Here is a 21,064-nt window from a genome sequence, read left to right on the forward strand (position 1 = left end):
CGGGACATCACAACGGTCGTCCCGAAGGTGGATAGCTGCCGGCTGGTATTCGCAGATCCCTCTCCCGAAACGGCGTGGTCTCTTGCCCCGTGCAGGTCGTCTACAATCTAAGTGGCCATGCTAACTCGGTGAGCCCCTCGGGATATAATCTCAGGATCGTGGGGTCTGGAAGTTTGACAATGAATCATGTTCGATGATAGAATGTGAGATTCCTGAAAGTCATCGTGGATGGAGACCCTCTGCTTCTGCTACGCACGTATGCAGTTCTGGTCACAGGGTCTACCCTCAGGATACCTGGCCGAGTTCATGTTGACATTATTCGCTCAAGATAGTCGGTCACCACGAGTGGGCATCGAGGGGGCCATGGAAAGCGTTCCCAGTTGCCGTGATAAGTGCTGCTGGTGCCCATCGACGCTGTTGGATTTAGGTAGCTTGAGAGAGTTGTTCGCGGTAGCCTCGTAAAGACCAATATACCATTTGACTTTTCAGAGTTCTTGTTTTCATTTTCATCATGGGGTCTCACAACGTTCGTCGGGATAACATCCCCATTGCTGTGGTCGGCCTAGCCTGCCGACTTCCCGGCGATGCCACCAGCGCGACAGAATACTGGAACATGTTGAAAGAGGGGAGAGGTTAGTAACTTCACAACTTTGCGCTTGGAACATGGAACGCCGCAAGCAACCGGCCAGCCAGACAGAAAGACAGATCACTGACACACATCACCAAACCGCAGATGGCTACTCACCCGAGACAAACCGCTACAACACATCAGCCTTCTACCACGCCAACCCCAAAGACAGGCAAAACGTGCTGCCGACCAAGGGTGGGCACTTCATCAAAGAGGACCCCTACGCCTTCGACTCGTCTTTCTTCAAGTTCTCCGCCGCCGAGGCCGCCGTCCTCGACCCCAAGCAGCGCATCCTGCTCGAGGTGACGTACGAGGCCCTCGAGAACGCCGGCCTGCCGCCGCCGCGCATGGCCGGCACGCGGACCGCCTGCATCATCGGCACCGCGTGGAGCGACTACCGCGACGCCCTCGTGCGCGACTTCGAGCAGTGGCCGCGCCTGTATTTGATGGGCGTCAGCGACGAGATGGTCAGCAACCGCCTGTCACACTTTTTCGACCTGCGCGGGCCGAGTTTGACGGTCGAGACGGCGTGTTCGTCTAGTTTGGTGGCTATTCACCAGGCGTGCGAGAGTCTGCGGTCTGGCCAGGCAGAGGTGCGTTCATGAATCTCTATCACACGTCTTGTTAGCTATCTTGTATCACTCACACGACACCCAGATGGCCGTCGCAGGCGGAATCAACATGATCCTCGGCCCCGAGGCAACCATGGAACTCAACAGTCTGGGCGTGCTCAACCCAGACGGCCGCTCCCTCTCCTTCGACGAGGGCGCCAACGGCTACGGCCGCGCCGAGGGCTGCGGCATCGTCATCCTCAAGCCGCTGGACCAGGCCGTCCGCGACGGCGACCACATCCGAGCCGTGGTCCGCGGCAGCGGCGTCAACTCGGACGGCTGGACCAAGACCATCTCCACGCCGTCTGCCTCGGCCCAGGCCGAGCTGATCAAGCTGGTCTATGAGTCCAACGGGCTCGACTACGACGCGACGCAGTACGTCGAGGCCCACGGGACCGGCACCAAAGTCGGAGACCCGATCGAGCTGGGCGCGATCCATGAGACGATTGGCCGCAATGCGAGCGAGTCGAGAAAGCTGTACGTGGGCAGCGTGAAGGCGAATATTGGACATCTTGAGCCTGCTGCCGGTGTGGCGGGCTTTATTAAGGGCGTTTTGGCCCTGGAGCACGGCAAGATCCCGCCCAACGTCCACTTTCACAAGGCCAATCCGAGAATTCCCTTTGATAAGTGGAATATGGTGGTACCAACGTCACTGACCCCTTGGCCTGAGGCCGAGACAAAACGCATGAGTGTCAGCAGTTTCGGCATGGGCGGAACCAACGCCCACGTCGTCCTCGAGGAGTTCAAGAAGACACCAAAGCAACTGACGAATGGGGTTCACATCAATGGTAATGCGTCCTCTAAAGACGTCGTTGTTGATAAGAAGAGACTCTTCGTTTTCAGCAGTCACGATCAAGCTGGCATCAAGCGCGTCTCAACCACGCTGGCGCAGCATCTCGACAAGGTTCGGAGTGAAAACCCAACCTGGACACCCGAGAAGGGTGAGCCCGAGTACCTGGCCAACTTCGCGCACACACTCGCCACCGCGCGCTCCAGTCTGGGATGGAAAGCCAGTTGCCTGGCAAGCAGCTTCTCACAACTGCAGTCCCAGCTGGCCGCCGCGCCTTCAGAGGACACCTGGAAGATCTCCCGCGCCTCATCCGATCCGAAGCCGTTGCGCGTAGGCTTCGTCTTCACCGGCCAGGGCGCCCAATGGGCCGGCATGGGCATCGAGCTCCTCTCGCGCCCCGTGTTCCGGGCCTCAGTCGCCCGGTCGGCCGCCATCCTCGAGAGCCTCGGCTGCACCTGGGACCCTGTGGCCGAGTTGTCGAAGACGGGCAAGGGGTCCCGGCTCGGCCAGCCCGAGATCAGCCAGCCCATCTGCAGCGTCCTGCAGATCGCCCTCGTTGACGAGATCCGCTCGTGGGGCTCCCCGGTCCTCAGCAAGCCGGCCAAGGTCGTCGGCCACTCGAGCGGAGAGATCGCGGCGGCTTACTGCATGGGGGCTCTGACACACCGGGACGCGCTCGTTGTGGCATACTCCCGCGGGACGACTTCGGCTCTACTGCCGACGGTTGCGCCCCATCTCAACGGCGCCATGATGGCGGCGGGATGCTCCCGCGAGACGGCCGAGGGCCTGATCGAAAAGCTCGGACTGTCTGGACAGGTCGGCGTGGGGTGCGTCAACTCCCCGTCCAGCATCACACTCTCGGGAGACTCGGCCGCGATGGACACGATAGCTGCTGCGTTGGACGAGCAAAAGACATTTTGCCGGCGGCTCAAGGTCCAAGTGGCCTACCACTCGTCCCATGTCGCGACCGTTTCCGGCGAATACTACCAGGCCATGGTCTCGGAGGGTGTCGAGCCCATCGCTGTCAGCGCAGACGAGGGAGCTCCTCGTATGATCTCCAGTGTGCTGGGCGACGAGGTGTCCTCAGAGCAGTTGGGACCCTTCTACTGGCTGCAGAACTTCACCTCACCAGTATTATTCTCCGACGCCCTGAAGAGGCTGGTCCTGCCGGAGACCGAGACCGAGAACGAGAACGAGCCTGACATCGACTTACTCGTCGAGATCGGGCCCCACAGCACCCTGGGCGGGCCCATCGAGCAGATCCTCTCGCACCACGGCGTGAAGAGCGGCGCCGTGGCCTACCAGGCGGTCCTCCGCCGCGGCGCCGACGCCACCGAGACGAGCCTGAGGATGGCTGAGCAGCTGTTCCACCTCGGTATCCCGCTGGATCTGGCCAAGGTCAACGGCGATGAGTCGCCGGCGGTCGACCTGCTCACGGACCTGCCCCCGTACCCCTGGATGCACGACAACAAGTACAATGCTTACCCAAGGGTGCAGAGAGAGCGTTGGTTCCGAGACCAGCCCGCTAAGGGCCTTCTAGGTGCTCCGACGCCAGTGATGCGGGAGAAGCAGCACGTCTGGCGCGGCTTCATCCGTCTCGATGACGAGCCGTGGCTGCGCGGGCACACCGTCGGCGACACGGTCGTCTTCCCCGCCGCCGGCATGATCAGCATGGTACTCGAGGCGGCGCAGCAGCTGGCCGAGCCTGGAAAGGCAATCCACGCCCTGCGCTTACGCGATGTGTCTGTCATGGCTGCAGTGTCGATTTCCGAGGGTGTGGCCACAGAGGCGGTGGTAAACATGACCCGTGCTGGGTCGGGCCAGGGACCTTGGTGGGAATTCACCTTGTCATCGGCCAACAACAACACCAACTCCAGCCAGCTGCGAGACAACTGCCGCGGTCTCATCGCCATCGACTACGCGGCCGCTAAGAGCGAGCACATGGAGCGTGAGGAGGCTCACGTTGTCGCGCAGCGGGCGGCACAGTACCAAGAGGCCGTTACCGAGCTCCATCAGACCGTTGCAAAGGACGACTTCTACTCGCAGATCGCGCAGGGCACTGGCTTCAAGTACGGCGAGCTCTTCCAGGGTGTTGAAGACCTATTTGTCGGGCCGGGCAAGACCCACTTCCGGCTCCGTGTCACGGACATCGGCAAGACGTTCAGCCAGGGACAGGTGGGCCCGGACTCGGCCCAGAACCGGGACTCGCACCGCGGCACGCGACCGTTCCTTATCCACGCGGCCACACTCGACGCCATCTTCCAGTGCTGGGTCGGCGCCACATACCGTGGCGGTGTGCTGGGCCTGAAGCCGTTCGCGCCTACGCGTCTCGGCGCGATGGAGATCAGGATGGACGTGCCTGGTGCACCAGACGATATCATGGCCGGCTTCAGCACCAACAAGCGCCACGGCTTCCATGAGCAGACAAACGACATGTTCCTTTTCGACCCGAAGCTCGACAAGATGTACATCGCGATTGAAGACTTCCGCATTTCGGAGCTCGACGTTGCCGGCGGCCAGGATGAGCAAGACGGCAGCCCTGACACCGTTCTCGACGGGCCCGGCGCATCCGTCACGGCCGAAGTACGATGGGATTACACCATGAGTCTGCTGGAGGAGTCTGACGTCGCAAAGGCCGTCGCAGCACCCCAGACTCAGCCTGGGGAGGGCATGGCCAGGCTGATCACCATGCTGCTCCACGAGAAGCCTTCAGCTGCGGTGATCGAACTGGTGCAGGACCGCAAGGCTCTTGCCGAGGGCCAGTCCATCGTGAACGGCGTCGTTGGCCAATCGCTGCCGAATGGCGCAGTGCCCCCCTCCAACATTCGCTACGCGCTGGCGCAGGGTGACGGTGTCACCGAGACCGAAGCCGCTGCTACACTGGTCGGTGAGGCACTGCCGCTGGATCAGGCCACCCAGGACGCTACATCTGCTGATATGTTGGTCGTTTCGCCGCCTCTCTCCCAGAACCTGGTGGGTGATGACAATACCCTCTTAGATTCTTTTGTCGGCCTGGCCAAGGCGGATGCTACCCTCGTCCTCTCCTCGAATAGTCGTCAGGCTCTCGCAGCAAACACGCTATTCCTCCAGTCCAAGGGTTGGCGAGTCGTATCAACACTTTTTACAGGTGATGACAATGCGGTTGTAGCCCTGTTCAGATATAGCCCGGACGCAGATCTGCAGAACGGCGAGACAACATCGGCTCACAACTTCGTCATTGTCCTACCCTCCGAACCATCGCCTGCCACTCAAGACTTCTCCAAGACGCTCGAAGACAAACTGATTTCCCAGGGAGAGACCGTGGTGGTGAAGTTCTGGGATCAAGTCGCTGGTTCTGCATCAGGAGTGAACGACAGCGACTCATCTTCTCCCGCCGCCGTCGTATCTCTGTTGGAACTCGAGCAGCCCATGCTAGCTGATCTTTCTGAGAGTGACTTCCAGGCCCTTCAAAGTCTCATCCTACAGAGCGAGCGAATCCTCTGGGTGACCGGAGGCGGCGATGACCCGTCCTTCTACGTCGTGGACGGCCTCGCACGAACCGTCGCCAACGAGAAGGCCAGCCTGCGGTTCCAGACACTCCATCTCAGCAGCCCGTCTGCAGCATGCGGACCGTCGCTCGCCGGCCGGATCCTCGCCAGCGATACTTCCGACAACGAGTTCCGCGAGGTACAAGGTTTGCTGCAGACGTCTCGCGTGTACAAGAGCGCGGTGGGTGAGCGGCGCATCGCCCGCCACCTCAAGGACGCCACGCGCATAGTGCCTCTGGCCCAGGAGAAGTCGCCCGTCCGCTTGGCCATTGGCCGTCCTGGTCTACTAGACACGCTCCACTTTGTCAAGGACGAGCGGACACTCGAGCCGCTTGCCGACACAGACGTCGAGATCAGCGTGCGCGCCTCAAGCATCAACTTCAAGGACATCATGGGCGCCATGGGCCTGGTCCCGGTGCCGATGCTGGGCTTGGAAGCCAGCGGTATCGTGACACGGACCGGTGCCGCGGTCAACAACGTCAAGGTCGGCGACCGTGTTGCCGCCCACGCGTACGGAAGCCACGCCACAGTTGTCAGAACACACCACGCCGTCGTCCACAAGCTGCCTGAGTCAATCACCTTCGAACAAGGTGCCGCCATCAACCTGGTGCACGTCACGGCGTACTACGCCCTTGTGCGTCTGGCCAAGCTGCGTAAGGGCCAGTCGGTCCTGATCCACGCCGCGGCTGGCGGAGTCGGACAAGCCGCCATCCAGCTCGCCAAGTACCTGGGCCTGGTCATCTACGTGACCGTCGGTTCCGAGAGCAAGCGACAGCTCATGCGGGAACGCTTCGAGATCCCGGGGGAGCACATTTTCCACTCTCGCGACCTGAGCTTCGTCAAGGGCGTCCAGCGCGTCACCGGTGGCCGCGGCGTCGACTGCATCCTCAACTCACTCGCCGACGAGCTGCTTCGCGCCTCGTGGGATTCCGGCTGCCTGGCGCCCTTCGGCACGTTTGTCGAGATCGGTCTGCGCGATATCACCAACAACTCACCGCTCGACATGCGGCCCTTTGTCAAGAACGCGACGTTTGCCTTCTGTGATATCCTCAACTACCCTGTTGATGACCTTGGCAGTGTCCTCGGTGAGGTCTACGGCCTCGTCGAGCAAGGCTATCTCTCGCCTGCCTATCCGCTCAAGGCATACCGCCCCAGCCAGGTCGAGGAAGTCTTCCGCGTCATGCAGCAGGGCAAGCACACCGGCAAGGCCGTCATCACCTTCAATGCCGAGGATGATAACGAGGGAGCTCCCGTCTTCCAGCGCGCTGCCGATCTGTTCCGTCTCGATCCGGACGTTACCTACCTCCTGGTCGGCGGCATGGGCGGCCTTGGCCGCAGTCTGGCGCGAAACCTCGCCGCCGCGGGCGCTCGCCATATTGCCTTCCTCTCACGCTCTGGTGATGCCTCGGCCTCGGCCCAGACCTTGCTCAATGAGCTGACCACGCGCTGGAATGTCAAGGCCCGCGCATACGCAGCAGACGCAGCCGATGCAGCATCCCTACAAGCAGCCATGGCGGTATGCGAGCGCGAGATGCCGCCAGTCCGCGGCGTCGTTCAACTAGCCATGGTGCTGCGCGACGTCGTTTTCGAGAAGATGCAGCCCGCGCAGTGGACGCAGCCACTCCAACCCAAGGTGGCCGGATCGCGCAACCTGCACGAGTACTTCGGCGCGGACCGCCCCCTCGACTTCTTCGTGCTGTGCTCATCCGTATCCGGTGTCGTCGGTAACCCGGGCCAGGCGGCATACGCGGCTGGAAACACATATCAGGACGCGCTGGCAGCATACCGCCGCAAGCGCGGACTCAAGGCCGTGGCCGTCGACCTGGGCGTCATGCGCGACGTCGGCGTGCTGGCCGAAGGCAACACCGAGAGCGGTGTGCTGGGCCGCTGGGAGGAGGCCGTCGGCATCCCGGAGCCCATCTTCCACGCGCTCATCAAGAGCGTCGTTCACGGCCAGAAACAGGAGCAGAACTCGGAAGAGGCTGTCCCTGCACAGGTAGTCACCGGCTTGGGCTCAGCCGACGTCTGGGCAGCCCACCGCCTCCCTCAGCCGTTCTACCTCTCGGACCCGCGCTTCAGCCCCATGGCCATAGCCACGTCAACCGGCTCGTCTTCTGATAACAACGCCGAGGCCGCTGCCATGGTGTCGATCGCTTCGCAGCTCGCGAGCGTGTCGTCGATGCAGCAGGCGGCCGAGATCGTGACCGACGCGCTCTCGAAGCGGACGGCCGAGATCCTGCAGATGCCGGCGTCCGAGGTAGACCCCGCGCAGCCGCTGTACCGTTACGGCGTCGACTCATTGACTGCCATTGAAGTCCGTAACTGGATCGCGCGAGAGCTCAAGGCGAACATGGCGCTGCTGGAGATCGTGTCGGCGGTGCCCATCCGCGAGTTCGCGGCCAAGATTGCTGAGAAGAGCCAGCTGGTCAAGATTACGGAGTAGAATGAAAAGAATGAAGGATATGAAGCTGTGTGTGTTTCAAATTAGCGAACTGAGCGTGTTTTACGCGTCAATTGGGTCTGGGAAGGCGTTGGTGGCTCAAATTGCTTTCGTGGAAGCATCGATGGTGTTGTGATTGACGGTGGTGTCGTCGAAAACTGGAGACAGGGTGGTCCAGGGGGGGAGAATCCATGCGTAAGGGCTGACAACATCTGGCAGCAGGTGGCCTCCAAAAGTCTCGTTATATGTCTGTTGTATTGTCCAACGCATGTTTACTATTGTTCTTGTACACCTTTGCACTCATCCTACTCGTTCTATCCTCAGGTTGAATTGAAGTGAAATCTAATCAAATGCTTTCCTATTTGGAGTACCTAGGTAGTCTCATGTCAGCAAACGAAGTATGTGTTGACATCCGCGTGCGATACAACGGAACCTGCGTCGTCCGATTTGCGATGTAAACCAAGCTCGGCATCGGTGCGAGTACGAGATTTGGGTGGCATCACATGGTTACCTATCCGCGAGGTCGTAGTCCTCATCGCGACTAATAAAGTGACGTCGTCGCATCGTGCATTGCCGCGGATACGCTCGTATTGCCATCCGTCAATACGATTGACCGGACTCACGGAGACTACACATCACCGTCGAATATCTTCGCCAGCAGCCTGTCCATCTAAATAGTTTAAAGGATGGACCTCTTCAAGCCCTCCCCGCCCATTCATCTCATCGACAATCTAATATTCGTCTTAAACCTATATCCTTCCCTAACCTGTAGGTATGTCCTCTAACGGCATTTTTATGAAGGCACCGGCAATGGTGCCGCAGTATGTTTTTGCCGGAGTGGGTATCCTGGCAGTCGTAAGTCTTCCTGTCCGCTCTTCCGTCCAACGTGTACGCTCTCTCAACGGTTCCGCAACGTCTTCTAGTTGATCTTATGGTTCTCTCTCAATGCCGCCTACAACATCTGGTTTCATCCACTCAGCAAATATCCGGGGCCGCGGTGGCAAGCGGCAAGCCGCCTTCCATACACGATTCAGATCTTCAGAGGAACAGCCACGCGAAATACAGCGCGTCTTCACGAGATCTACGGCCATGCTGTTCGAATAACCCCCAACACCTTATCTTTCACCAGCAGTCAAGCATGGGACGGTGAGTCGGAATAATCCTTCTCATACCGTTCCGCAGCTGAGCGCTAACGCTCTCGTGGAGACATATACGGTCTCAGACGACAAAATGGAAGAGCAAACTTCCCCAAGGATCCAAGCTTTTACATTACACCTCCCGGAGAGGCTGACACCATCGTGCGTGATAACTGTTCTCGCGTCGGCTCGAACACGAAAGCTGACTCGCGCCCCAATAGTCCACAGCAAAAGATGCTGACCATCGCCGACTGCGACGAATCCAAGCGCATGCCTTTTCTGAGAAAGCACTATCGCTACAGGAGGGCTTTCTCAAGCAGTATACTACCATGTTCATATCTCGATTACACGAGGGTATTAGCCAGCCAGGCGGAGATGTTGTCAATATCACCCGTTGGCTCAACCTTCTCACAACCGACATTATTGGTGAGCTTACATTCGCCGAGAGCTTCGAAGGCCTCAGCAAAGATCGGCTTCATCCCTGGCTCGAAATGGTCTTTTTGACTCTGAAAGCCTTCACCTTTATGCGGGAGCTGACTCGGCTGCCGCCTGTCTTCATGCGTCTTGCCATGGCATGCATTCCCGCAAACATGCTCAAGCATCAGCGGGCAGCTGTCGCTTTTGGTGCCAAGGCTGCGAAAAGGCGAATGGGGCTCGGTACCGAGCGGCCGGATTTCATGTCGTACATTCTTCGCCAGACGGGCGAACAACGGTACCTCGCTACCATGGGCTCATTGCATTCCTAGCCGTTTTGCTGACACGCGGACTCCTTAGCATGACGGAACCAGAGATTGAAGCAGCGGCAATCACATTCATCGTTGCGGGCAGCGAGACCAGTAAGTCTGCAGTACCGTCCTGTCTCCTGTACTTCCTTAGCACTCGTCGGCTGATCCTACCTGAGCGGCCACTATGCTTTCTGGCACCGTCTATCTCCTGTGCCAAAATCGACCTGTCATCGAAAGGTTGACGTCTCTTGTTCGGACCGACTTTCCCAACGAGTCTGACCTCACCTTGGTCAAGCTCCAGCAACACGAATACCTCAATGCCGTTCTTCAAGAGGGGCTGCGCCTCTATCCGCCTGCGCCTGACAACCTCTTCCGAGTGACTCCAAAAGCCGGAGGATATGTGATGGGTCATTTGCTGCCCCCAAAGACTAGCTTGACTATGAACCTTTGGGCGGCCAACCGGTCGGCGGAAAACTTTCATCGCCCCCTTGAATTTATCCCGGAAAGGTGGGTGAAAGATGCCCCAGTTGAGTTCCGCCAGGATGATAGGAACGCTATGAGACCGTTCAGCGTGGGACCTAGGGATTGTTTGGGGAAGAAGTAAGCTGCGATCCCACAAAGTCGCCTGAACTCATTCTGTGCCTCGCTTAACTAACCATTTCGACAGCCTTGCATGGGCGGAGATGCGCATGATTCTGGCATATTTGGTTTGGAACTTCGATCTCGAACTCCAATCGGATAGCCAAGATTGGATTGAAAGACAGAAGGTGTTCATGCTTTGGGAAAAGCCAGACCTGAACGTAAAGATTTCCCGGGGACATTGACGAGAACGCAGATCGGAGCATGGCTAGACAGCACTTGATGAGAACAATTAGCACTTTCTTTGGAAATAATCCTGGGCAAGATCGCTACCAATACACAACCCAGCAAATTTCATGAGTTCTACAGCTTGATGTTGAATCGATGAACGTGACAGCAAACAGCTCCCCTCCTCAAAAATACCAACGCATGGGTGTCCCAATCTGCTACCCAACAGCAGAGGTTTTCCGACAGATAATAGGGGCACCCGTGGGATGGCTGAATTGGGTTTCATTCCAGGAGAAACTTAGTGTAGCACCAACTGTCCAATGTATGATTTTCTCGGGACCATGAACTCATTCGAGCACAGTGAGGTATGAACCCGGCAGAGCGGTCCGATGCTAGCGGTAGATACCTCCCGGATGAGATTCCAGCCAGTAATTCATATCCACAGCACGATGCTTGCTTAGACACCAAAAGATTCGCCGAATCTCACACCGGCCGGATGCCGTGATTCCCCATGAAGTTATAGGTAGTCAGACGCTCACAAACTTCGCTTCCGGTTGGTGTTGAAGGTGACCCGGTCATCCCCGGAGGACGAAATTGCTACCATTCCCCCACCCCGGTCAGCCGGTACCCCCGCAAAGTGCCTGCTGATAGACGTCATGTTCCTGGCAGTATTCCCGGAAGCGCTCCCCGTCCCCCTCATCCTGCCCATTTCTCCTCACGATGTGGAGGCCCTGCGGAGGAACTCCGCACCTCAAACCTATCATTCATCGCAACTGCGCAACGTAGGATGAGGTTCCTGAAGTAAAGTTCGCAAGTCTTGATGTTCTGGGAAAAAATCCTTGGCTCGGCCGAGAAACGCACCGATTCGATCGTCGCACCAGCGGTGAGCCGGCTACTCTTCGGGGATTTATATAAGTCCGTGTTGTTACATAACGTATTAAACGGGGCTTCAGTGACCATACATAGATACATAGGTACTCACAGCCATCGTGGCCGACGCCTTGTCTCACCACCCGACTTTTCGAGAGTCAACCCGTTCGGAATGTGGTCGACTGGAAGCTTGGCTGCTCTTGCGCAGCTTCTCGCGCTTTCGACAGGCGTCGCAGCCGTCGCGCAGTCGCCAGAGGTTTACCCGTCACGTGAGTCTCGTTGCCCGTCCAACAACCCTGGGCGCGTCAACAAATCAACAACTGACGTAATTGCGAATTAGCATCTGGAAAGGGATCAGGAGTTTGGAAGGATGCGTACGCCAGCGTGCGCAAATTAGTAGACCAATTGACCTTGGAGGAAAAGGTCAACATTACTCGTGGATTTGCGAGCGATAATGTCTGCGCTGGCAATACGGGGTCAATCCCGCGGCTGGGGTGGCCTGGGATGTGCCTTCATGATGCAGGCAATGGCGTGAGAGCGACCGATCTTGTCAATTCGTATCCTTCAGCTCTGCACATCGGCGCCACTTGGGACAAGAACTTGACTTACCACCGTGGATACTGGATGGGAAAGGAGTTCAAGACTAAGGGAGGTGAGTGCAAGGTAATTGACAACTTCTAATTTGGGGAGGTCATTGACGGTTTACTCAGTAAATGTTCTACTGGGACCCAATGCAGGTCCTCTTGGAAGATCACCTCTGGGTGGCAGGAACTGGGGTAAGAAACACTCATCTCAGCTGCAAGTTTCGTAACGATACTAAACTCGTGCAAAGAGGGTTTCTCGGTTGACCCGTACTTGTCGGGACAGCTCAACGCGGAGACCATCATTGGTCACCAAGATGCCGGTGTCATTGCCAACCTGAAGGTGCGTATTTACGCTCAAATTGCGGAAAAAAAAGAAGACAAAAACTTGTTCCTGACCTTGCTCGATAGCACTTCATCGGAAACGAGCAAGAAACCTACAGAAGGCCATACTTTGGTGTCGAAGCCGCATCGTCCAACATCGACGACAAGACCCTGCATGAGTTCTACCTCTGGCCCTTTGTCGATGGTGTCAAGGCCGGTGCTGCATCCATCATGTGTTCCTACAACAGAATCAACAACACCTACGGCTGCGAAAACAGCAAACTCATGAACGGCGTCCTCAAGGGTGAGCTCGAGTTCGATGGGTTTGTGCTTCTCGACTGGAACGCGCAGCACAATCTCCAGAGTGCCAATTCTGGCCTGGACATGGTCATGCCTCTTGGGGGAAGTTTTGGTCAGAACTTGACCGATGCTGTCAACAATGGTGCCGTCGACGAGTCTCGAGTGACGGATATGGCTACAAGGTAATTCATCCCAATTCAAACAATCCACGAGACGTCATTAACCTCTTCCAGAATTCTTGCGGCCTGGTACCTTGTTGGCCAGGACTCAGACTTCCCCACTCCCGGGATTGGTATGAAGAATCTCACAGAGCCTCATGAGCAAGTCGATGCTCGCGACCCAGACTCGAGGTCAAACATTCTCGAGGGCGCAATTGCCGGACACGTCCTCGTGAAAAATGAGAACAATGCCCTCCCCTTCGCTAAAGCGCCCAACATGATCTCGGTCTTTGGGTATGATGCCACGGTACCCGGCACGAAGAACACTGACAAGCTGTTTGAGCTTGGCTACTACTCCTCTCCAGAGATGGGCCAGGCCGTGCTAGGCACCGAAAGACACTTCGACCAAGCGGCCAAGGGAGGAACCATCGTCAGTGGAGGCCGCGCTGCCGCCAATGCGCCGTCTTATATCCTCGATGTAAGTAAAAGCCCATTATTCATTTCCAGATTTGGCTAACCCATTGTAGCCCCTCAGCTCCATCCAGCACAGAGCAGCCAAAGACGGTAGCTGGGTAAACTGGGACCTCACATCTCCCAATCCCGACGTCAACGCCGCCAGTGACGTCTGCCTCGTCTTCATTAACGCCATGGCAACGGAAGGATGGGACCGTGACGGCCTCCACGACGATTTCAGCGACGGTCTCGTCCTCAGCGTGGCCTCCAAATGCCCCAACACCATCGTCATCATTCACGCCGCCGGCATCCGTCTCGTCGACCAGTGGATCGACCACCCCAATGTCACCGCCACCGTCCTCGCCCATCTTCCCGGCCAAGACAGTGGTGAAGCGCTCGTGCAGCTCCTCTACGGCGAGTCCTCCTTCTCCGGAAAGCTCCCCTACACCCTCGCCAAGAACGAGAGCGACTACTCTGTCTACAAGCCCTGCGGGCGCGGTGAGACGAACACGACGAGTCCGCAGTGCGACTTCACAGAGGGCGTTTACATTGACTACCGCGACTTCGATGCTAAGAACGTCACTCCGAGATACGAGTTTGGGTATGGGCTGAGTTACACCAGCTTCGAGTACTCGTCAATCTCAGTCAAGAAGCAGGATACGCAGGCAGGCTTTGCGGCAAACTCTGATGCCTTATGGTCTACCGTCGCAACCATCCACGCCACGCTGAACAACACGGGGTCCCGCGCGGGAGAGGAAGTCGCGCAGCTGTATGTTGCCATTCCGAACAGTCCGCCTAAACAGCTTCGTGGGTTTGAGAAGGTGGCCCTTGAGAGTGGACAGGGTGCGGACCTGCAGTTCGAGTTGACAAGGCGGGATTTGAGTGTGTGGGATGTCGTGGCTCAGAAATGGACTCTTCAGGAGGGCGATTATACCGTGTTTGTGGGTGCGAGCAGCCGAGACTTGCCTCTGTCGCAGGTCCTTTCGATCTGAGCCCGAGCATCTTCAGTTGAGGACTTTCCTTCCCTCTTGAATTCTTCATACTTAGTCTGATGATGAACTTATGGTCAAGTTGTTTCGTCCTCCGTGAGTTTGAGTACACAGATGTATACACATCTGCCCAATCAGACACTTCAAAGAGATAAAATACGGGGGAAGCGACTTCTCCGCTTTATCCGTGTACAAACCTTTGGAGGGCCCCGCTTCTCCTGAGACATCATCGTATGCACTAGAGAAGTTCAAAAAGCAAAAACAAGGTCCATCCAGGATTCGAACCTGGGCTTACGGAAGATCCTGAGATCATCAGAATCCGACGTCCTAACCAACTAGACTAATAGACCAATTGAGTTGATCCAGCCGTGATGGGCTGGTGTAAGCACTTCTGCAGAAAATGTGGAATATGTTGCGTGGGTTTAGCCCTTGTGGACCTCAAGTGGGGGCAAGTTTGACCAGGACCAGGATTGGCACAACACAAGCCCACCGCCATCAACACATTCAGGTCCCTTGTGAGATCTTCAATCTCTAAATATGACTATTTATTGTGAGCCTTGTGGCTTCAAAACGAATGTTGCCATGAACCTGCCCCATTGTATCAATACCCGAACCGCTCCAGGCACTCAATCAACTCCTTCTCACCAGCAGCCCGCATCTCCACAATCTGCTCCGCCGTCTTTCTCTTCAACATGACTGGGTGATGTAGCGTGAATGGAGCAAGAAGGCTTTCCAGCTTCCGAAGTTGTTCCAGCGCAGCCATGCCAGCAATTTCACTTGGTCTCAGCGCCCCTCTCTCAGCCAATGCGTCATCCCATGCCTTTGCTCTCGCAAGTTGCCCGACCGCCTCTTCTGGAAAATCGGGGATGTCGAAGTTGCCTGCCAGCATTGCGTTGGCAATTTTACCATCGCTCAAGTCGGGGTCCCTTGCAGTGCCGCCGTTGGTGCTGCCTCCAATGTCTCCAAAAGAGGTGAAGAACTCATGGGCTGGATGAGAGATGTAAGCCCAGTCAAAATCAAGAACTCCCGTGATCTGTTTTGTTGCAGGGTCGTATTGGATGTTGTTGGTAGCTGATGTTCATGTTAATAAACACACCTCGGGAGAGCAAGAGTCCCCCCTGACTTACTGAGGTCGCCGTGAATCAGCACGCGTTGCGTCTCATCGACGCCAGCTCCAGCAAGATACTGGTCAAGTCCACTCAGAATGAACTTGTCGATACGTTCGCGAACACCGTTCGGCTTCCAACCTTGCAGATTCGAGCTCCCTTCCGCATCGCGCAGGCCAAATTCCAACTTGGACTTCCAAAAGTCGGTGTACGAATTCCATGGTGCGCCTTCCAGAATTGTCATCTTGCCACCCACGATATTTCCAGACTCATCGATGGTCAATCCGCCATGCAACTTGATGCTCTCAGGCAACGGCGCTCGCTGAATACCTGTGAAGACATCTGCAATCTGACCAAGCACAGTCTTCTTCTCATCGTCTGATAGGTCCTTGAACTTGGTGTCAAGCGGCACGCCGTGCTTGAAATCCATCAAAGTCCAGTCATAGCCATCACCTGCGCCTTGAGCTGAACTCCACGCAAAGACGGCTGGAATGAGCCCGGCGGCATCAGGTTTGAAAGCTTGGAGGCCCTGGCGAGCGATGTACATCGCTGCGACCTCGTTCTCGACTCGGTTATCCTGGATGATGTCCATGGCTTTGGGATTAGCTAGCCGCATGACGAAGGTTGAGATGCCTCCCTCTGGCGGAAGCGTAGTGTACGAGCCAGCATGAAGGAAATTGTCCTTGGTGGCTGGCTTGGCCAAAGTGATTTTGTAGATGAAGTTATTGTAAGGAAATGGGACATCCTCTTGGTATTCCACAGGTGTGATCTCGGTGGGCTATATTTGGTATCAGTAAAGTGGGCTTTGAGAGTGAGTAGTGGTTATTACCTCGAGACCGAACCCAATCAACGTGCTCCTGGCGAAGTCAAGACGCTCTTGAAATTGTTCGTGATTCATGATGGGCAGAGACGACTTGTCAAAAATATCGTATATTGTTGTTGAAATAAGCGTGCGGGGTTTCGTGGTGAATGGATCTTAGGATTGTTTTAAATATGCCACAAGTGTGTTGTTATTGACCCTAGAGAGGTATCTTTCGGCCACGCTCCAGGTAGCTCTTACCAAGCCAGTAACCACAATCGAATTTGCACCTTCCCTTACACTATCTAGTTGAGTCATACCACCAATTTGGAAGGTGAACCCCAGAAAACTGCTCGTCCTCTAAATTGGGATGTTGCATGTTCACGATGTTGAAGCATGTGGTTTTAAAGTTGAAGCGAATCGGATCCCATCCGGTTTCTCCGGTGCTAATCAACAGCGCGCTTTTTGGCTGAGCCAAGGCTTTTCTGGTCGTTGACTGATGCCATTGTCAGCTGTGATCCTTGCCAAAAGCCCGTTGCTGCCTGAAAATACTGTTCAAACCACACGTAAATCAGCCATTTCTGCCTAAACTGTGCCGCACAGATGCATGTCGTCTTCAGAGTTCACCAAGAATTCACGTAGTTGAGCTTTGTGAATTACCGTTATTGGCTGTGTGACGTCTGTATTGCAGCATTATTTTGGGGTCACTATCTTGTCGTGCTCTTTTGTTCTCACCTATTCACATCAAACTACCATTTAATTATCTATCACAGTATTACGGATATGCTTTCCCGTATGCCATTGATTCAAGATTCCGTCAACTTGCTGCAAGCAGATTGACAGAATGAGCTTCTTGTTATTATTTGTACGGGTAGGGCCTGGAAGACTGTTGATACATGCAATTCCTGCCTATGGATGCTTCGATGAACCACATGTCTTAGGTTGTAACCTCAATTATGGCTGGAGTTGTCAGGGATACCTCGGATCAAGCTTCGAACCTCGTCAACTCATTTCTCCACCAATACAAATCCAATAAGGAATCAAGAGTGTTTGGATGTGCAAGTGGAACAACACATTTTTGTTCGCAAAAACTTTGGCCGAGTGTATACCGAGGACGGAAATAAAGAGGAACAATTGGCAATCAGTGAGATTCCACAATTTCCGCGAAGTCGCCAATCTCACTGTCCGGGGTATGAGTGGGCACTATCCCGGCGGCTCTTGTTGACCATCACGACGCGCCGGTCCTTTAAAGAGCCCTAAGAACTTGCGGCCTCCATGATTAATAAACAACTCTGTATCTCGAAGTGTTTAAGTAATTGCCTCTTCCCAAACACCACATTCGCAGTTTCCCGTGGTTCGGCCGCAATCGCTCAGTGGCCACCGGCAATAACGGCAGATACACGAGATACGGTGCGGGTCGCTGACGGCGGATATTGGCTGCGCTAGACAGCAATAGGAAGCTCAGTAGCATCGATTCATGAATGCTGATCCCCCCCACGTGCCCGGGCAATCTCATTCTCTGGATGATAGCCAATGCGACTTCGGCCGCCACATGGATGAGCGTTTATCGGCTCGCCGCGTCAGCGCGGAATGATGCGTGCAAAGATACCGGCGGGCGGCGGTCGCCAAGAAAAGCTTGTTTGCGCGGGAGCTGCATCCTCTTAAAAGCTTGGCTGCATGCAACACCCGCCTGTCGGGAAACGCTTGCATCTCCAGGTGGTCGTCGGTTTTCCTCTCGTTATTTTGCGCGGCCTGACTCGTTCTTTCATTGGATCGGTCGTTTTAGAGTTCTCAAGATGCGTTTTACGAATACCATCTTGGCGTCGCTTGGCTTTGCCATTTCCACCCCGGTCTTGGCTTGCGATAGCTGCGAACACCCCGAGAGGGATGTGGTGTTGACGAGACATGTTCGCAGGGCGCAACCTGATGCCCAGGCTGCTGCAGTCGCCCCTCGCGGCCCTCTTTCATGGGGTCAATTGAACTTTCTCCATACGACTGGTACGTTGCATTCAATGACACGAGATTGAGAACATACAGGCTGACAATGATGGTCCAGATACCCACGGCTGGTTAGTCCTTCATCGGAGACCCCAATGATCCCACACTGACTCAATCATGCAGGCTGGAAGGCCACATCCGTGAGCAAAACTATGGAGCCGACTGGGGTGACTTCGTGAGCTTCGTCAAACACATGCGCCAGAAGGCCGAAGACCTCGACGTTGATTTGTTGGTAGTCGACACTGGAGTATGTAGAAGCGATCTCATTCTCGGCGCAATGATATTGACAATATTAGGATTTGCATGATGGTGCAGGCCTCAGCGACGCCACTGGTGTTTCCACCTTCGCGAACGGCACCGGCGTTAACGGCCAAATTTCGAACCCCATTTTCGAGAACATCGACTACGATGTGCTGGCCATTGGTAACCACGAGCTGTACATTTCCAACATCGCATATGAGACTTTTAGCCAGTTCGCCAAGGTCTATGGTGACAGATATGTCACTAGCAATGTCCAAATCCGTAACCCCAGCACGGGCGCGCTTGAGTACATTGGCAAGCAATATCGTTACTTCACCACGCCGAAGGGTAAGTTGCGCTCACGAGATGTAATTGCAGTTTCGTCGAATTTAATGATCTTCCCAGGCCTCAGAATCATGGCGTTTGGCGTTCTCTTCGACTTCACCGGTAATTCAAATGCCTCGGTCGTTACTAAGGCCGCAACCATGGTCAAGCAGCCGTGGTTCTTGAGCGCTGTCGACTATAGCGAGCCTGTTGATCTTTACCTGGTCATCGGCCACAACCCTGTTCGCCCAACGCAGAGCAGCAGCACGCTCAAGACTGTTTTTGACGCGATCCGAGCCATCAAGCCCGACACGCCTGTTCAGTTCTTCGGTGGCCACACCCACATTCGTGACTTCGCCGTCTACGATGACAAGTCGACTGCTCTCGAGTCTGGAAGGTACTGCGAGACCCTGGGCTTCCTTTCCATGTCTGGCATCAAGTCCGACAACTACAAGGGTGCGGTATACCCAAAGGGCGTCCCTCACCCTGCCCAGAAGGCGGTTGCTGTGGCCACGACGACGTCCTCTAGCAGCCCTGCCTCTGCGACTGGCAACTCCACTATGACCTACTTCCGTCGCTACCTGGACTGGTAAGATCAAAGTGAGACTGACATTCTGCAGAATACTAACAGCTTTTCCAGGAACACCCTGACATTCGAGTATCACGCCGTTGGTAGCCAGGCTAAGGCCTTCAACACGTCCAAGGGCGTCAGTGTAACTCAAGAGATCACATCTGAGCGCAAGAATCTCAACCTGACGACTCTTTACGGCTGCGCTCCCCAGACTTGGTGTATCGATTGCGCGCCTTTCATGTCTGAAGGATCTATGTTCAACTTGACGACCACTGCTCTTGCAGCCACGATCATCACCGAGGAGCGAAAGGCCACTCCGAGAATCATTATCGCCAACACCGGCCATATCCGATTCGACCTCGCACAAGGCCCCTTCGACTACGACTCCTCATTCATTGTATCTCCCTTCACTGACGCTTTCGAGTACATTCCCGACGTTCCCTGGTCGTATGCCAGCCAGATTCTCAGTAACCTGGAGTCGGGAGCTTTCCCTTCAAAGAGGAAGCGTTCGTTGACGAAAGATTCTCTTGGCTTCAGCCAATTTAACCCTGCTCTGTCTTCTGTCGATAGCTGCATTGATCCGCCAGTCACCAACGACCACTTTGCGAAGCGATCTTATGCTGGGGGCCGTATCGTTCGTCGACAGGACATTACACCGGGATACACCACATCCGATGATTTCGGCACCGACGGCGACGACACTGTCCACAGCGAGATCCCGGTCTACAACTATCCCAACTTCTTCCAGGCCAACGGCAGCTTCCCTAGCGATGGATCGATTTCAGATGATACCAAGATTGACTTGATCTTCCTGGACTACATTGCCGGTTCAGTCGTGACTGTTTTGCAGTCTTTGGGAGCCAACTACACTTCTGCTGATGTTTCCTACTATCTTCCAAGCGTAAGTTCACTCTCACGGCGTAAATGAGTTTTGGTGTAGCAACTGAAGACTAACATATTACTACCTTAGACATTCACGACCAACTCCTACTTGCCCAAGTATGCAAAGGAGAGTGCTGCCTGGCAGGCCAATGTGCCCAATTGCCCTGTCGGACTTGGAATCGGATATAACACTACAACCGCTTGAGAAAGGCGACTGGAACTGTGATTGGAATTCGTTGACGGCAGGCTTTCCGTTCGTTCACGGAGTCTGGATTAGTCCCAACTTAAGAAAGCACTCGCAGAAGTACACATGGATGACTGCATGAACCAACGGGACGCGTACATATCTCCAAGAATTATACGTATAGAACTATTTTTTGGGAAACAAACGGAGCGATAATCCATTCTCTCTCTTGTGTTGTTGAGATCTATTTGCGGCCCCACAAAGTTCAGCATGGAATCGTCCGCAACTTGAATAGTCGCTTCCACACTAAAGGGGAGATTAGCGGTAGACACATCAGAGCAATTCTGGTCCTTCTCGGCCGCAACAACACGCATTCCTCTTGGCACCACATTTGCTCGCCAATAAGAGCATTCGACGGCGACCTACATCTCCACATCGGTAATTCATCTCACGATTAGGTAGTAGACGGCTATGTAGCATGATAGGTCGCCTGATCTTTTGTCGCCGCATTTTATCGTCCACTTTGTGAGGCATTTTGAATTTGGTGCGGGGCTGTAAACTGACCTTCCACATCACAGTGCAGTCTTCGCAAGTTCAATTTCCCTCACCACAACTTTTTTG

The 21,064-nt window shown here is 55.4% G+C and overlaps 4 protein-coding genes and 1 non-coding gene across 5 annotated transcripts; 3 read left to right on the top strand and 2 right to left on the bottom strand.

Annotated features, from left to right (window-relative positions):
- Positions 1 to 511: 511 nt before the first annotated feature.
- COL26b_011768 (Type I Iterative PKS) lies at positions 512 to 7,999 on the top strand (the record flags this gene model as incomplete). Its single annotated transcript, XM_053184429.1, has 3 exons — positions 512 to 632; positions 734 to 1,221; positions 1,286 to 7,999. The coding sequence occupies 3 exons, from the start codon at positions 512 to 514 to the stop codon at positions 7,997 to 7,999; spliced, it is 7,323 nt and encodes a 2,440-aa protein (XP_053031637.1).
- A 4,039-nt stretch (positions 8,000 to 12,038) lies between these two features.
- On the top strand, positions 12,039 to 14,342 carry CEL3B (glycoside hydrolase 3; the record flags this gene model as incomplete). The annotated part of the gene is made up of 5 exons (XM_053184430.1): positions 12,039 to 12,186; positions 12,367 to 12,458; positions 12,527 to 12,921; positions 12,973 to 13,375; positions 13,425 to 14,342. 5 exons carry the CDS (start codon positions 12,039 to 12,041, stop codon positions 14,340 to 14,342), a joined length of 1,956 nt encoding a protein of 651 aa, XP_053031638.1.
- Positions 14,343 to 14,603: 261 nt separating this feature from the next.
- COL26b_011770 lies at positions 14,604 to 14,689 on the bottom strand. The gene has a single exon. It is a non-coding gene; the product is annotated as a tRNA-Gln (tRNA).
- A 251-nt stretch (positions 14,690 to 14,940) lies between these two features.
- COL26b_011771 (uncharacterized protein) lies at positions 14,941 to 16,343 on the bottom strand (the record flags this gene model as incomplete). The annotated part of the gene is made up of 3 exons (XM_053184431.1): positions 14,941 to 15,410; positions 15,467 to 16,223; positions 16,275 to 16,343. 3 exons carry the CDS (start codon positions 16,341 to 16,343, stop codon positions 14,941 to 14,943), a joined length of 1,296 nt encoding a protein of 431 aa, XP_053031639.1.
- Positions 16,344 to 18,210: 1,867 nt separating this feature from the next.
- Positions 18,211 to 20,464, top strand: COL26b_011772 (uncharacterized protein; the record flags this gene model as incomplete). Its single annotated transcript, XM_053184432.1, has 6 exons — positions 18,211 to 18,242; positions 18,366 to 18,489; positions 18,539 to 18,830; positions 18,888 to 19,395; positions 19,447 to 20,278; positions 20,348 to 20,464. The coding sequence occupies 6 exons, from the start codon at positions 18,211 to 18,213 to the stop codon at positions 20,462 to 20,464; spliced, it is 1,905 nt and encodes a 634-aa protein (XP_053031640.1).
- Between the last annotated feature and the right edge of the window lie 600 nt (positions 20,465 to 21,064).

This window comes from Colletotrichum chrysophilum (genome assembly GCF_026319265.1).
Source record: "Colletotrichum chrysophilum strain AFK26 chromosome Unknown scaffold_150, whole genome shotgun sequence".
Lineage (NCBI taxonomy): Eukaryota > Fungi > Ascomycota > Sordariomycetes > Glomerellales > Glomerellaceae > Colletotrichum > Colletotrichum chrysophilum.